The sequence below is a fragment of the Stegostoma tigrinum genome, chromosome 1 (genome assembly GCF_030684315.1).
Source record: "Stegostoma tigrinum isolate sSteTig4 chromosome 1, sSteTig4.hap1, whole genome shotgun sequence".
Taxonomy (NCBI): Eukaryota; Metazoa; Chordata; class Chondrichthyes; order Orectolobiformes; family Stegostomatidae; genus Stegostoma; species Stegostoma tigrinum.
This window is the reverse complement of record NC_081354.1, coordinates 36,947,517-36,965,389: the sequence shown is the minus strand read 5'-3', so window position 1 is coordinate 36,965,389 and position 17,873 is coordinate 36,947,517. Positions and strand designations below refer to the sequence as shown.

At 43.4% G+C, this 17,873-nt stretch overlaps 1 protein-coding gene across 1 annotated transcript in view; it reads right to left on the bottom strand.

The window, feature by feature from the left end:
* Positions 1-17,873, bottom strand: part of LOC125453186 (annexin A5-like) — a 62,106-nt gene that overhangs the window by 12,487 nt on the left and 31,746 nt on the right. Inside the window, exons 7-12 of the mRNA XM_059649488.1 lie at positions 16,845-16,924; positions 13,777-13,833; positions 11,108-11,201; positions 7,089-7,184; positions 6,697-6,755; positions 4,362-4,484 (exon numbers count right to left, since the gene is read on the bottom strand). Of these exons, the coding sequence (XP_059505471.1) occupies positions 4,362-4,484; positions 6,697-6,755; positions 7,089-7,184; positions 11,108-11,201; positions 13,777-13,833; positions 16,845-16,924 (509 nt within the window). The remainder of the gene's footprint in view (positions 1-4,361; positions 4,485-6,696; positions 6,756-7,088; positions 7,185-11,107; positions 11,202-13,776; positions 13,834-16,844; positions 16,925-17,873) is intronic.

The window sequence follows — 17,873 nt, the reverse complement described above, 5'->3', positions numbered from 1 at the left end:
ACTTAGCCAAACAGATACAGCATAAATTCAAACCCAAATGCATTACATCTTTATGTGGAGCTGGATGAACACAGCAGGCGAAGCAGCATCTCAGGAGCACAAAAGCTGATGTCTCGGGCCTAGACCCTTCATCAGAGAGGGGGATGGGGAGGGGGAACTGGAATAAATAGGGAGGAGAGAGGGGGAGGCGGACCGAAGATGGAGAAAAAAGATGATAGGTAGAAAAACTGCTCGATGTCCAAACGTGACTGGTATTCGTTGATGTGTGGGTTGACAGGGACAAAGGTGTTCCAAACGTGACTGGTATTCGTTGATGTGTCGGCGAAGGGGGACTCTCCATCCACCCATACATCAACGAATACCAGTCACGTTTGGACATCGAGCAGTTTTTCTACCTATCTTCTTTTCTCTCCATCTTCGGTCCGCCTCCACCTGTCCCCCTATTTATTCCAGTTCCCTCTCCCCATCCCCCTCCTGATGAAGGGTTTAGGCCCGAAACATCAGCTTTTGTGCTCCTGAGATGCTGTTTGGCCTGCTGTGTTCATCCAGCTCCACACTTTGTTATCTTGGATTCTCCAGCATCTGCCGTTCCCATTATCACTGCATTACATCTTTAATCATTTATAACTGCAGGGTAGGCAAATAATTTTCTGAGGGGTTGGGGCACACACAAAATCAAGAGCTTGAATCTTGTTTGGGACAGTTACTGATGCCTGTATAGTGCCAATATTCCCAATGCAACATAAAAATAGATTCAGACTATCCTCAATGTTTATGCTCAGGAGTCTACTTAATAAACATTTTACTGGCAAATATTTCCTAGAAGCGTTTAGCTTCCTCTGTTCAAAACACTTTGGCCTTTTTGCATTTTGGTATCTAAGCTTTTATTAAAACAAAGCCCTAAAAGTTCCCAATCTTCTTGATTTTAAAAAAAATTCATTTTAATCATCCATTCTGACCATCACTTGACTTTATCCTGTGTATTCAACCTGGTACTTTAATAACTTCTACCACATCTCCTCAAGTCAGATGCAGTAATACTTGTCAATCACTTTCTCCTAATCCTTCTTATTTCTTCATAGTTTGCATTTTCAAAATCAGAGTTTACCCTTGGGCTTTGGCTATAGCAATTGTCAGATTATCTGAAATCGAATTATGTGATTCATAGTATTTAAAAGGGTGTAATACTATTTAAAATGTGAACACTGCACTGATTCCATGCAAGGTGTTCATCATAAAACCATTAACCCGAGTGACATCTTTAGCACTGAGTCAAAGAAAGCAATCTTCTACCACATTAAACAAGTTCCAACATATTTCCAATTTAAAAACACCTATTGTGTAATAAGTTGACTGAAGTAATTTTTCTATCACATTATCGCCCTTCCAACATTACATCTTAGTTACAAGATCTACTTCGACCTTTTCTCAATACCCTTATCTATGAGAGATAATGGGAACTGCAGATGCTGGAGAATCCAAAGATAATAAAAATGTGAGGCTGGATGAACACAGAAGGCCAAGCAGCATCTCAGGAGCACAAAAGCTGACGTTTCGGGCCTAGACCCTTCAGAGAGGGGAATGGGGTGAGAGTTCTGGAATAAATAGGAAGAGAGGGGGAGGCGGACCGGAGATGGAGAGAATAGAAGATAGGTGGAGAGGACAGTATAGGTGGGGAGGTAGGGAGGGGATAGGTCAGTCCAGGGAAGACAGACAGGTCAAGGAGGTGGGATGAGGTTAGTAGGTAGGAGATGAGGGTGCGGCTTGGGGTGGGAGGAAGGGATGGGTGAGAGGAAGAACAGGTTAGGGAGGCAGAGACAGGTTGGACTGGTTTTGGGATGCAGTGGGTGGAGGGGAAGAGCTGGGCTGGTTGTGTGGTGCACTGGGGGGAGGGGACGAACTGGGCTGGTTTTGGGATGCGGTGGGGGGGGGGAAGGGGAGATTTTGAAACTGGTGAAGTCCACATTGATACCATTAGACTGCAGGGTTCCCAAGCGGAATATGAGTTGCTGTTTCTGCAACCTTCAGGTGGCATCATTATGGCCCTGCAGGAGGCCCATGATGGACATGTCATCTAAAGAATGGGAGGGGGAAGTGGAAATGGTTTGCGACTGGGAGGTGCAGTTGTTTGTTGCGAACCGAGCGGAGGTGTTCTGCAAAGCGGTCTCCAAGCCTCCGCTTGGTTTCCCCAATGTAGAGGAAGCCACACTGGGTACAGTATACCACATTGGCAGATGTGCAGGTGAACCTCTGCTTAATGTGGAATGTCATCTTGGGGCCTGGGATAGGGATGAGGGAGGTGGTGTGGGGGCAAGTGTAGCATTTCCTGCAGTTGCAGGGGAAGGGGCCGGGTGTGGTGGGGTTGGAGGGCAGTGTGGAGCGAACAAGGGAGTCGCGGAGAGAGTGGTCTCTCCGGAAAGCAGACAGGGGTGGGGATGGAAAAATGTCTTGGGTGGTGGGGTCGGATTGTAGATGGCGGAAGCGTCGGAGGATGATGCGTCGTATCCAGAGGTTGGTGGGGAGGTGTGTGAGATCGAGGGGGATCCTCTTTGGGCGGTTGTGGCGGGGGCGGGGTGTGAGGGATGTGTTGCGGGAAATACGGGAGATGCAGTCAAGGGCGTTCTCGATCACTGTGGGGGGGGGGGGGGGGGGGGGAGCGGCGGGGTGGGGGGGAAGTTGCGATCCTGGAAGAACTTGGACATCTGGGATGTGCAGGAGTGGAATGTCTTATCGTGGGAGCAGATGCGGCGGAGGCGGAGGAATTGGGAATAGGGGATGGAATTTTTGCAGGAGGGTGGGTGGGAGGAGGTGTATTCTAGGTAGCTGTGGGAGTCGGTGGGCTTGAAATGGACATCAGTTACGAGGTGGTTGCCTGAGATGGAGACAGAGATCCAGGAAGGTGAGGGAATGTGCTGGAGATGGCCCAGGTGAACTGAAGGTTGGGGTAGAAGGTGTTGGTGAAGTGGATGAACCGTTCGAGCTCCTCTGGGGAGCAAGAGGCGGCGCCGATACAGTCATCAATGTACCGGAGAAAGAGGTGGGGTTTGGGGCCTGTGTAGGTGCGGAAGAGGGACTGTTCCATATAACCTCCTCCCTCACCCCTATCCCAGGACCCAAGATGACATTCCACATTAAGCAGAGGTTCACCTGCACATCTGCCAATGTGGTATACTGCATCCACTGTACCCGGTGTGGCTTCCTCTACATTGGGGAAACCAAGAGGAGGCTTGGGGACCGCTTTGCAGAACACCTCCGCTCGGTTCACAACAAACAACTGCACCTCCCAGTCGCAAACCATTTCCACTCCCCCTCCCATTCTTTAGATGACATGTCCATCATGGGCCTCCTGCAGTGCCACAATGATGCCACCCGAAGGTTGCAGGAACAGCAACTCATATTCCACTTGGGAACCCTGCAACCTAATGGTATCAATGTGGACTTCACCAGCTTCAAAATCTCCCTTTCCCCCACCGCATCCCTAAACCAGCCCAGTTCGTCCCCTCCCCCCACTGCACCACACAACCAGCCCAGCTCTTCCCCTCCACCCACTGCATCCCAAAACCAGTCCAACCTGTCTCTGCCTTCCTAACCTGTTCTTCCTCTCACCCATCCCTTCCTCCCACCCCAAGTCGCACCCCCGATCTCCTACCTACTAACCTCCTCGACCTGTCCGTCTTCCCTGGACTGACCTATCCCCTTCCTACCTCCCCACCTATACTCTCTCCACCTATCTTCTTTTCTCTCCATCTTCAGTCCGCCTCCCCCTCTCTCCCTATTTGTTCCACAACCCTTATCTATGTGTGGCAGTCAATTCCACCCTATTGTTTTGCTTTGTGTTCCAAGATATCAAGAATAAATTAAAAAAGCTTTGTTATGTTTCAGTTCCTTCTACATTCTTAGAATGTCTTAAAGTACTTCACAGGCAACTAAAAGCTTTTAGAGAAGAGTCACTGTAATAATGTAGGCAAACTGATTTGAATTCAAAAGTATCTGTATACAGGATACTGCCCTCTTAACCTGCAATGCACTTCCTTCTGAATTCACTTCTTATGGGACTAGATAAATTTAAGATATCTGGTCAGCAAGGATGAGTTGGACCAAAGGGCCTGTGTCTCTGCTGTAAAACTCTGATGCTAGAAGGACCTTATTTCAAACCCTTGAATATTCAGGTCAAGACATTTTGTGGTTTTATTTATTTATTAAAAACTTATGCGCAGCTGTTTATAACATATGTATATAACATATATATATATAACATATTTATATCATATGTGCTGCTATGATTTCTGGGTAACAAACAAGTAACTAGTTCCCATTTTTATCTTTATCGCAAAGAGGCACTTTCTGTTCCATAGCCATACCTTGATCATACTGGAAACAGTCTTTCCATAGGTGGCATAGAACTTCTCACGGATGTCAAGCAAATCGACTTCACTCCTTGAAATCATTATCCTGATAAGCGTATCATCATCTGTACCAGCTCCCTAGTAGCAAAAAAGTGTGTGAAAAATCCTTAACTCCTATTGACAGACTCCATCAACTCACCAGGACAATACAAGACTGTGACTGGATACTTTTATGCAAGACCATGAAAAAATGTTTTCCCTACAAAGAGCAGTGTCAATTTAGTTTTATACTGTGCTCAGACCTGTTAAATAATGAATAAATTAGAGCTCGATCTACTGATCTCTCTAAAGACTGGACTGAAAAAGGGAACTGCAGAGTCAGGGTGTTCAACTGTGTCAGCCAGTTAAAGTAATCTTCTTTGCCATATTAAGAATCGCACACTTGATGAATTACAATTTATTCAACCAGAGTGCACCTTCAAACTGAAGGACTGTTTTGCTCACCAACTCCCAGGATGGAATTTCTGGTGAATTCTGCTGCATAGCTCTCAGGTGAGGGTGTTTTAATGGGTAGCATACACAGGCATGCTGATAGACACATACACAAAAAGCCATTGGCTGTTCAACCTAATACTGTGGCATCGAACAATTCTAACGTCTGGACAGTGCTGCCTCAAAGGCCTTTCAGCCCACTTGACTACCAGTTTGGACAGAGGCGGCTGCTGGCATGACCCAGCAAAAGGGACATCTGCCTCAATACCTGTGCTGAATTTCACATTGTTAAGCCTCAAGTATCGCATCCTTAAAAAAGATATTCCTAGCAATACGGCCCCTGCACTCTATTCAATACACAAAATGTAACAGGTTGCTCATTTTAGCATTACAACATTACCACGGTCTGCTAAGTTTGTGGGTGACACCAGAATTAGCGGAGTTGCAGATAGTGTTGAGGATTGTCAAAGGATGCAGCAGGATATAGACAGATTGCAGATTTGGGCAGAGAAATGGCAGGTGGAGTTTAATCCGGATAAATGTGACAGGGTGCATTTTGGAAGCTCACATTCAGATGCAAATTATATATTAAAAGGCAGACCCCTTAAAAACAGTGACAGAGGGATCTAGGTGCACAAGTTCACGGAACCCCAAGACGGTTGACACCACTGGTGGATAAGCTGGTCAAGAAGGCATACAGCATGCACAGGTGCCTTCATCAGCCGAGGCATCCAATATAAAAGTCGGCAAATTATGTTAACAGTTATAAAACTTCAGTTAGGCTAGATTTGGAATATAGCATGCAGTTCTGGTTGCCACACTACCAGGATATGGATACTTTGGAGAAACTGCTGAGACGGTTTATCAGGATAGTAGGAACTGCAGGTGCTGGAGAATCTGAGATAACAAGGTGTAGAGCTGGATGAACACAGCAGGCCAAGCAGCAGAGGAGCAGGAAAGCTGACGTTTCCGGTCTGGACCCTGTCCATCTTTTCTCCCGCCTATCTGCTCCTCTCACCTCCTTTCTACCAGCCTTATCCCCACATCCTTGACCCGTCTTTCTTCCCTTGACTGACCAAACCCCATCCTAACTCCCCAACTGCACTCACCTTTACTGGCTCCATCCCGCCTCCTTGACCTGTTCCTCTCCTCTCCACTTATCTGCTCCTTTATCCAGCTTCCATATGCCTCCCCCCCCTCTCTCTACTTATTTCAGAATCCCCTTCCCCTCCCCCATTTCTGAAGAAGGGTCCAGACCCAAAACGTCAGCTTTCCTGCTCGGCGTGCTGAGTTCATCCAGCTCTACACCTTGTTATCTCAGGTTTACCAGGATGTTGCCTGGTCTGAAGAGCTTTAGTATGAGGGGAGGCTGGATAAACGCGGGCTGTATTCAACAGAAAGAGGGGCTGAAGGAGGATATGATAGAGGTTTACAACATTATAAGTGACATAGATAGAGTGAATAATAAGAGGTATTTTCCCCCAGGGTGGAAAGGTCAACAACAAAAGGGCAGGGGTTTAAGACGACAAAGGGGAAAGTTTAGGGGAGAAAAAGTGCGGGGAAAATTTTTCACACAGAGGGTGGTAGGTGCCCAGAACACACTGCCAGTGGTGGTGGAAGCAGGCTCGTTAACAACATTTAAAGGTGCATCTTGATAGACACATGAAAGGGAGGATAACAGAGAGATTGATACTGTGCATAGGGAATAAGTGGTGGGTCTAAATAAGGACTAAGAATCGACACAAGCTTAGTGGGCAGGAGGGCCTGTTCCTGTGCCCTAGTGTACTGTATTATCATATTGTATTAGATGTGTTAATATCACCAACTACAGCAAATCTACCAGATAGCTTTGACATACCTGCATGGCATCGTATAGTGCTGTAGCAAAATACTCAGGAACACTTCTTATACACTTCACTGAAACAAAACACAAATATCATTTTTACATGTAGATCTCATTTATGGCTCTAAGGGCAGTGGTCACACAAGAAATCAATAGGCCAATTGTTTCAATTATGAAACACATGGAAATGATTTGCAAGTCAATTGGCCAATGCCCTACTCCTGAGCTAGTGATGCATTAAGGAAAATTTCAATAAACAGTTGAAGGAGAAAGGAATAGAATAGCTTGTTGGGTTAGAAGGGTAAAAGGCTTGAGGGAAGCATAAACACGAACATGTTCCAGTTGGGCTGAAGGGCATTTTCCCATACTGTAAATATTATACAACAAAACACTATTTTGCTTCTTACCAACTGCGAGCAATGTAGTCCTTAGACTTCCAGATGTCTCCGAAGAAATGCTTTCTTCGATCTGATAGCCTGAGATTCTCATGTACTCAGAAAAAACTGTAAAAGAGTTCACATTCTTAAAAGTTATTTCCAAACATCACTCAATGTTATGTTCCATTCTATAACTGGGCACAGATATTTCAAACCTGGAATTTGAATCAAGTACTTCTACGTAATCAATGAATGGTTTTTCATTCTTAAGAATATGATACTGATTACTGAATGAGTAATGCTAACATTTGCTTTTTGCAGCGTCACACTCTTGCCCTTGAAGAATAGGCAAGGAGCACTAGACGGATTTACAAGTTAATCATAACCTGATAGGCTGGGCTGTAAATAATCCTTTTACGGGGCAGGAAAAACCGATAGTATCTAATGTGGAAAGGAGTCCCTTGCACCCCCCAAACCCTTCCAACTGCAGACCAAGCTGCGTAGCCTCCCTTTGCCGCTGAACCTCTCCCACCAACATCAAAATAAAGGCCAGGCGGAAGCAGCCCTTTAATACAGGGAGTGGTTCCTGGGAAATTTTACAGGCACTGCCCCACCCCACATACAAACCTGCCAGCAGGATGCCATGAAATTCTGTCCTTTGAATGGGATTTGAACCCACGATTTCTGGTGCAGAGATAGGAGTGCTACCAAGTGATTCACAGATCTCCCAGTGCTGTTTCTGCACAACCTTAATATGTAAGCAGCTATAACAATGGCTTTGTCAGGTCCCTAGAAGCCTTATTTAGTGGACAAGCTCACATGAATTTAAACCTTGAAAAGAGGACCGAGCTGTTGAAACCAGCATACTTTCTTTCAAGATAATGAAATGTGAGGCTGGATGAACACAGCAGGCCAAGCAGCATCTCAGGAGCACAAAAGCTGACGCTTCGGGCCTAGACCCTTCATCAGAGAGGGGGATGGGGTGAGGGTTCTGGAATAAATAGGGAGAGAGGGGGAGGCAGACCGAAGACGGAGAGGAAAGAAGATAGGTGGAGAGGAGAGTATAGGTGGGGAGGGGATAGGTCAGTCCAGGGAAGACGGACAGGTCAAGGAGGTGGGATGAAGTTGGTAGGTAGGAGATGGAGGTGCGGCTTGGGGTGGGAGGAAGGGATGGGTGAGAGGAAGAACAGGTTAGGGAGGCAGAGACAGGTTGGACTGGTTTTGGGATGCAGTGGGTGGAGGGGAAGAGCTGGGCTGGGAGATTTTGAAGCTGGTGAAGTCCACATTGATACCATTGGGCTGCAGGGTTCCCAAGCGGAATATGAGTTGCTGTTCCTGCAACCTTCAGGTGGCATCAATGTGGCACTGCAGGAGGCCCATGATGGACATGTCATCTAAAGAATGGGAGGGGGAGTTGAAATGGTTTGCGACTGGGAGGTGCAGTTGTTTGTTGCGAACTGAGCGGAGGTGTTCTGAAAAGCGGTCTCCAAGCCTCCGCTTGGTTTCCCCAATGTAGAGGAAGCCACACCGAGTACAGTGGATGCAGTATACCACATTGGCAGATGTGCAGGTGAACCTCTGCTTAATGTGGAAAGTCATCTTGGGGCCTGGGATAGGGGTGAGGGAGGTGGTGTGGGGGCAAGTGTAGCATTTCCTGCGGTTGCAGGGGAAGGTGCCGGGTGTGGTGGGTTGGAGGGCAGTGTGGAGCGAACAAGGGAGTCGCGGAGAGAGTGGTCTCTCCGGAAAGCAGACAGGGATGGGGATGGAAAAAATGTCTTGGGTGGTGGGGTCGGATTGTAGATGGCGGAAGTGTCGGAGGATGATGCGTTGTATCCGGTGGTTGGTGGGGTGGTGTGCGAGAACGAGGGTGATCCTCTTTGGGGGTTGTGGCGGGGGCGGCGTGTGAGGGATGTGTTGCGGGAAATGCGGGAGACGCGGTCAAGGGCGTTCTCGACCACTGTGGGGGGAGGTTGCGGTCCTTGAGGAACTTGGACATCTGGGATGTGCGGGAGTGGAATACCTCATCCTGGGAGCCAGCCCAGTTCGTCCCCTCGCCCCACTGCACCACACAACCAGCCCAGCTCTTCCCCTCCACCCACAGCATCCCAAAACCAGTCCAACCTGTCTCTGCCTCCCTAACTTGTTCTTCCTCTCACCCATCCCTTCCTCCCACCCCAAGCCGCACCTCCATCTCCTACCTGCCAACTTCATCCCACCTCCTTGACCTGTCTGTCTTCCCTGGACTGACCTATCCCCTCCCCACCTATACTCTCCTCTCCACCTATCTTCTTTCCTCTCCATCTTCGGTCCGCCTCCCCCTCTCTCCCTATTTATTCCAGAACCCTCACCCCATCCCCCTCTCTGATGAAGGGTCTAAGCCCAAAACGTCAGCTTTTGTGCTCCTGAGATGCTGCTGGGCCTGCTGTGTTCATCCAGCCTCACATTTCATTATCTTGGATTCTCCAGCATCTGCAGTTCCCATTATCACTGATACTTTCTTTCAGATCCCTGCAACCTGACCCACTTCCCTTTGTCTGATACACGCATAGGGTCAGAGCTTTGATCACCAGATCCTTCAGTCTCACATCCAATGTTTCCAGCCCAACTATTTTACTTCCATCAATCAGACTGACTATGTACTGTGCAATTGAAACTCCCAACATTGTGGGAACCCCAAATTTTGACAACTACACATCCTTTGCATAACTGGTGACCCACCTACATGGTTCCACTCTGCAGCGGATCAAGAAATTATAAATTTGTCCACATCATTCACTAACTTCATGGTCAACTGAGGAGCTCAGGAGCAATTCAATAATGGAATGAACAGCACTCCTCCCAGCCTACATGTGAACTTCTTGCAAAATGAAGCTTCAGCTAACTTTCAGTCAAACTTTAAAGTGAAGGTAATTACTGTTTTACAAAACATTAAGATAGCTATTTGGCAAGGCTGTTGGTTCCAAAAGTGCCTACATGTAAATATCTTGGGTTCAAAAGTGGCCTCCGGGCTATGGATTTTTTAGGATGTCCTACTATAAAGGCAAGACACAAAAACTTGCAAATAAAGTGAAATCAAGAAGTTTGAGAACTAATGCTGAGAAAGACCAAATTCCAGAAGCAAAAACTGAAAGAAAGAGATACAAGAATCCTGGATCAAGTGAAAATGTTTAGGCACTTTGAGGAGATATCACAGATGATGAGAGTTGTGATTGTGATCTGAAGGAGAATTGGCAGAGCTAAGATCAGCTTTGTCTGAATTGAAGGATGTTTTAAAACAAAGATACTGAACTTGAAACTTAGGATTTAAGCATTCGGAGGTGTTTACATTTTATTACACATTTTAAATGCTTCAGGCACATACAACAATAAAGGAAATATGGACAGCTGAATGAATTTGAGATGTGGGCATTTTGGAGAATGTTCTATTTATGTTACATTGAAAGAAATACTAATGTAGAAATGTTAAAAGCAGCTGCAGAGAAGAGGAAATTAGTGCGTACTTAGAGAGAAGACATCACCTTGGTCGTCGTAACAGTTTATGGAGAAGATCAAGGGCAAATATACGTGGAGGAAGCAGGAGAGAAAACGGATGATGGTTGATTTATGTGGAACATTTAAGGGCAGCACCAGACAGACAGAAATGGAGATCCATGCTAATTAGCACTCTGGTCAAATTATGACAATAAAGTGAGCCAACTCAGCTTTCTGCTGTTTAACACCTCCCCATTAGTGTGAATGGGACCTTTTTCCTCACAACTAAATAAAATGTTTTATTCACAGCAAAACAAGTAATCAGATATTTTATGCATACTCATTGCAACTTAGGTCAAAGTCAGGTGGAAAACAAAATAGATAACGCAAACAAAAGAATACTAGTGTCTCTAGCTTTCAGTTACTTCATGGGCTAAGTGTTTGAAATTAATTGCATTATTCCCCAAATTTTCTTTTAAAAACGTCACAGTTTAAAGTATATGACCAATACTCTACTTTAAAAGTACACACAATCATAATTTGTTGCCAGTAACAAACACGAAACCAGCACAGCACACCTTGCCGAAGGTAAGGAACACTTCTGGTCCCGATGATAGTAAGGAATGTTGATTCATCAGTGCCACATTTCAATTCGCCAGCTTGAAACAGTTCCTGTCAAATAAAGATGTTACTCATTATACAAAATATAGCTTTGGAGGAGGTAATTTAGTGCAATATAGTTCCACACAACGACTTTCTCTGTAAGCCAGTTCTCTTCACACCCAACCTTTGGAAGTTCTTATAGATTTTGATCCCACATTTTTTCAGGTTGTGCTTTTGACATCTTAACAAGCTGAGCAAAGAAATTCTGTTCTATTTCTCCAAGTTCTTTTGCTAATCATTTTACGTCTTCTTGCTACTGACCTATTTGCCAGAGGAAATAGTTTCACCCTATTTGTTTTATTAAAGCCTTTAATCATTTAGAATACTTCCATTAGGTACAATGCTCCCTCCAAGATGTGTAGCCTCTTAGAGGGTTTGCGCACAACACTAGACACATTGACTTCCTGTTTTGTAAGAGGTAATGGGGGTCTAAGCAATGGCAGGAAAAAATTAAAAGATAATATAGATTAGATCTCCCATGTAAGGGGAACAATCCCAGTTCTTCAAATATCTCCATATAGATACAATAAATTAATATGAAACTGCAGACTCGGGTGGAGTCCGGCACAGTCAATACCGAAGAGAATCACAACAAATTAGAGGAGGATGTTAACAAGCTTACGAATTCTTTGTCCACTCTGCAAGTTTGACAGATAATTGTGAGTTAGTACATTTTTGAAGGAAGAAACAGAAACTCATTTACAGCGGGTACAGGATCAAATTGATCCTGGAGCACAAATACTTCCAAGTTGTGCCATCAATTAGAAAATCCAGGCAATGCGATAGAATTGAAAGGAATGGAAGTTATGCTAAAACACTGATTAGACCATACTTCAGAGCACTGCATGCAAGGATAAATCCAAAAATGTGGCAGTTTACACGTCACCAGAAGAGGGAGGGCTGGGCACTCTTCCTCCTAAAGTATGGCCAAGGGATGATCTAATGGATATCTTTAAGATTTTGCACGAACTTGATGCATGGATACAGAGAGAAAATTACTAGCCAGTATCGATAGAAAATAGTCATGAAGAGGTCAAATAGGGGTAATTCAGAAGAAACATCTTTACTCAAGGAGTGGTGAGAACGTGGAACTCATTACCAAAGGGTGCAAATAAAGTATGAAGGGTCTAGGCCCGAAACATCAGCTTTTGTGCTCCCGAGATGCTGCTTGGCCTGCTGTGTTAATCCAGCTTCACACTTTGTTATCTTGGTGCGAATAAAGTGATTAGTTTAGACACATTCAAGATATACTAGACAAGCTTTTAAGAGAGAAGGGAACAGAGGGTTACAATAAGAAATTTAGATAAGGAAAGTTCAATGGACAAGGTTCAAGCAGATTATGAACACCACCAGCATGGACTGGTTGAGCCAAATGACCCATTTCAGTGTCCTACATCCTACAAAATTCAAACATCATGCATTGTTTCTATCACATCAATCTTCTAGGACATCAAAAAAATTCAACTGGAATACTCAATCACAATCTGCATTTTATAAATCCATGCTGACTCTTTTTAATTAGCTTAAACCTCTCCAAGTGCTCACTGTTTATTGTTTCTAAAATCTTACCCATTACCAATATTAAACTACACAGCCTGTAGTTACCCAGACATGTGTTTTTGATCTTACTTCACTAAGACATTCTCATTTGCCACTCTTAAATCATTTGACACCTCTTTATATTTAGAGCAGATTGGAAAAATATGGCAAGTCCTTCCATGAGTTCCACTCCCAATTCCATTAGCAAACTGGAATGCAAGCCATTCAGACCAGGTGACTTATCCACTTTAAGCACAGGCCTTTCATGTAAATCTCTCTTTTCAATTTTCACCCTACCCACTACATTGTTCCTCGCCACTTCTACCAATACCTGTCAACATCATCTTTAGCAATCACTGACACAAGGTACTCACTAAATATTCTAGCTCTGTGCTGCATCTACAAGCATGTAATCTCTTTTGGCCCCACTCCACTTCTTACTACCTACTTATTATTGCCAGAAAGCTTCTGTACTCCCCTTTTATATTAATGATTTCCACAGTCTCATTTTCTTTTTCACTTCCTCTCTCTTTATTACACTTGACCTGTTTCTCACATGAAGAATTCACTTACCGGGCGTCATTCACTCTTATTTTTGGCTCGTCATATTCTCTATCTCCCTCATCATTCAAAACAGCCTGGTCTTGGCACACCTGTCTATTCTACTTTTTTGGAATGAACTCAGCCTGTATCCAAAACAGTACATTCTTGAAATGGTCACCCATTGTTCCATTACTGCTTTTCCTTTCAAGCTTTTGTTCCATTTAACCCAATTAGTGCTCCTTTCATTCAATTAAAGTTCTCTCTCTCCTAATTTTGAAGCTTTACTTCATATTGTTCCTATTCTTCTCCACTACTTAGTTAAACTTTATGACACAACAGTGTCATACCCAAGTGTTATCCAAGCATGAAATAAAGTACATTCAGCAGCACAAAAGCTTCAAAACCACTTTAAAAATGTGGAAGAGTAAAGAACTTTTTTTACAGTGGTTCAAAGAGAAAGGCTTCATTGCAATAAAAAGTAAACATAAATGCTTTGACTGACCTGTGCATCTTTTTTCACTGCTGCATCATCATACACTGTGCTCTCATCTCTATTGGCCTTAAAAAGGAGAACAAAAGTTTAATTTTTATAAATAAAGTCTCTCGTAGTTGATCAAGTGTTAAACCCACTGCTATAGATTACTATTATTTAATTACTTCATGCTAACTGAAACAGTGACACAGAATGGTAACTCCCACGAGCGCTGTCAAGTATATATTTACCCTAATCCTTCAGATTGCACAGTAGTTGGATTACAAACTGCTAGCAATTGATTATTACACAACAATGTTTCGCGCTCGATCCATTTGTTTCATTGACTGAAGAAAGCCACAGAGCAAATGAGACAAGGAAACAGTGAATTACAGTCCAAATATAGGCAGAATGACAAATAAAAAGAGTCAGAGTGAAAGAGCAAAACAAACAAGAAGCACAATGAGGAACAGAAAGACATTGCAACTCAGGATTGTTTGAAAATTATTAACCTCTCAAGGCCAGTATAAGTGTATGGCATTGCAGGTGTGATGAATGGCCAAATATTCCTCTTTAAATATCAGTGTCATTGTTTATTTTTGAAGAAATCTTTATAATTTGCTCTTTGAATTTTGAATTCAAAACTATTTACATCCTATACATTGCCTCTGACACTAATGGAGAATGGAAAGCAAGATATTTGGAAACCCTCTTGAACAATCAGCTAGCTACCCTAGTGAAATTACATGGGTCAACTTGTTTTCTTTCTGCATTCAGCTAAAGTGAATTTTCAAATTAGGTTAAATGATAGGTCAACAGAGATGCAGAATCAACACATAAATTTAAGGTGATATTTTAGAATACACAGAATGGATGCATTTCAATAAGTAGAAAGGGATTGGCACACCATCCCTGGTCAATAGAAGGTTAGAGATAGCATCAAACTAAATGAGAAAGCATATAATTATGCAAAGACAGGTGGTATGTCACAAGGGAGGAACTTGGGGGAAAAAAAATTAATCACCACAGAAGTGATACTAAGTTAACTGTTGGAGCCAAGGACAGGCAAGTGTCCAATGAATGTAATTCGTTTATTCAGGAAGAGAGGGAGACAGAAAGGAGGAAACTATAAGCCAGTTGACTTAACATCCGTCATAGGGAGATGTCAAAAGTCACTAAAGAAATTATAACAGGACACTTCAGTAAGTTTAAGGGGATCAAAGCCAACATGTTTTTAGAAAAGAAAATCACATTTCGCCAATCTATTGGAGTTCTTTGAGGAGGTAACACATTCTGTGGATAAACAGGAGCCAATGGACATGCTGAAAATAGATTTTCAGAGGCATTTGATAAATTGGCATATCAAAAGTTATTGCAGATAATAGATAGGTGATTGCGAAGGCAGCATATTGACATAGATAGATTGGATGGCTAATAGGAAGCAAACAGGAGGTGCAAATGGCACGAGAATAGGCTTTCAAATGAATGTAGTTACTGCTGGAAACTGACCATCAAGAGAATGTACATCCTTGGAATTCTCAACCTCTGAAGGATATGGACGCTAAGTCACTGAATATATTCAAGACCAAGATGAGATTGATATATGAATACTAGGACTTGGACATCAACGTATATGGCAATCAGGAGCAGAAGTTATTTCAAGGCCAAAGATCAGTCAGGATCTAACTGAGTAGTAGAGCAGAGTCAAGGAAGTTCCATGGCCTACTCCAGCTCCTATTACTTAAGATTTTTAATTCATATATCCTCGAAATAGCACAATGTGATCTTTTGCACATATCTTAACTCCAGACATCCTTCAGTTCTGTATCCCTTTCAAAAGTGTGACATCTTTGGCAATACAGCAATCCCTCCATACAGCACTGGAATGTCATATGTTCATGTTTCTGAATGAGATTTGACCCCCACAACCAAATGAATCCCCTTGGGAGAATGGTAATGAAGCAAGACTAACATCTGAGCAATTAACCTCACCCCATGCTTCCCCTAATCCTCTATCTCAATAAATCACCAGGCTATTGGAAACCAGTACAGATAACGAGAGTTTCATCATACTAAATTATTCCAAAGCATTTCATGAATACAGTTTTACACGTCAGATTTCTGGCTGCCAAAATACTTAATAAAGCCCTCAATGCCACAAGCAGAACCCTATGTGACAGTGAAGATAAACTATTCCTCCTCATCCTTTTGACCTATCAGTAGCCCAGTTTCAACCAGGTGACCACAGAATCCTTCTCCAATGCACCTCCTCTGTTGTCAAGCTGGGCAGTTTTCAGCTCGAGTTGTTAACTCTGCAGACGCCAAGGGTCTATCTTTGCCATTCTCTGAATTCTTAATTACAAACTGCCCCTTGATAACATCGAAGATCATATCTTCAGCCTCTGAATGCACCGATGACAGCATTACCCCCAATACCACCACCCCTAGCCTCTTCACACTCTGATTAGCCACACAAGTTATCCAACATGGGATGAGGTAGTCCCTCCAATTAAGTACTGGGAAGGTCAAATCTACTGTGGTAGGATTGGAAAACAAAAAGTCTATTCCCCAATTATGAATACCTCTCCTCTCTCTGGCCACTGATTTAAGTTGTGCACAATTCTGGCATCCTTTTATCCCCAACCCAGATCTTCAGAGACCATTCCAAACCCTGCCTCAGTTCACTTCCCCTGCCAAAACCCTTGTTCATGTCATAGTTACTCCTAGATTGCTGACAGTACATTTTCCTGGACAACAGAACTCCCCCAAACCTACATTGATGGCCATGCCCTTAACTGTCTCAATCCTCATCTTTGTAATGTTCTCCTTAAACTACCACATCTATCTAGCTCTTTCTTTTAAGACATGCCCACTTCTTTAAACACTTTTTTAAAAATCATCCATCTTAATATCTCCAGGTGATTTTGTTTTATAATGCTTCTGTGAAACATTAGGTTATTTTACCACATTTAAAGCATTATTAAATACAAGTTGCTTCACAGATTACAACAATGGAGAAGCTACTTCTATAAATATTCCTTGAAACATTTGCAATGATTATGGTGGTTCACACTTGGATTAGGAAATTAAACATTTACCTGTAGAAGAATCACCAAAATCCTTTGGAAATGACCAGATGTGTCACTAACAATACTTTCTTCCAAATCTTTGCCATATTCTGAAAGAGGTATTCAATGAGATGGTCAGCTGATGATTGCTGCGCTCAGTTCCATTTACAATTCTTCAGCTAACAACGCTGCCTGTGTCCCCACACAGTCAGACATGGGATCAGACTTGAGCTGATGAATGGCAAATAATATTTGTACCACACAAGTGCCAAGTAATGACTATCTCCAGTGAAAGAGAAACTCTCCTCTTTGACTTTCAATGTCATCACTATCATCAAATCCACTAAACCACGAACCAAAAACTTAACTGGAATAACCACGTACAAGCTATGGTCACCAGAACAGGTCAGATACTGGGAATACTGCAGTGACTTATCACCCAATTTCCCAAAGCCTACCATTCATCTACAAGATACAACTCAGTGTGATAGAATATGCTCCAATCGCTGGATGTTGGCATTCTAAAACCACCGAAGAAACTAATCATCTGCAATGTGTTGGTAAGGCCACATTTGCAGTACTGTCTACTATTCTGGTCACCCTACCACAGAAAAGATATTATCAAACTAGATAGAATGCGGAAAAGATTTACTAGAATGGTACCTGGACTAGAAGGTTTGAGTTGTAAGGAGAAGCTGGATAGGCTGTGACTTTATCCCCCAGACTGCAGGAGACAGAGGGTTGACCTTACAGAGGTCTATAAAGTCATAAAAGAGGCATACATAAGAAAGATAGTCAACTGCTTTTCCCTACAGTAGGGGTGTCTGAAACTAGACAGTACAGAGTTAAGGTCAGAGACGAGATTTACGAGAAAGGTCCAGAGGGGCAATTTTTTCCTACAGAGGGCTGCAAGTGTCTGGAACAGGCTGCCAGGAGGTGGTGGTGGAGGTGGCTACAACTGTGTCATTTCAGAAACATTTAGACAGGTACCTGGGATGGGATAGGAATGGGGGGATAGGGACCAATTGCAGGCAAATGGGACTACATTAAATTGTGGAA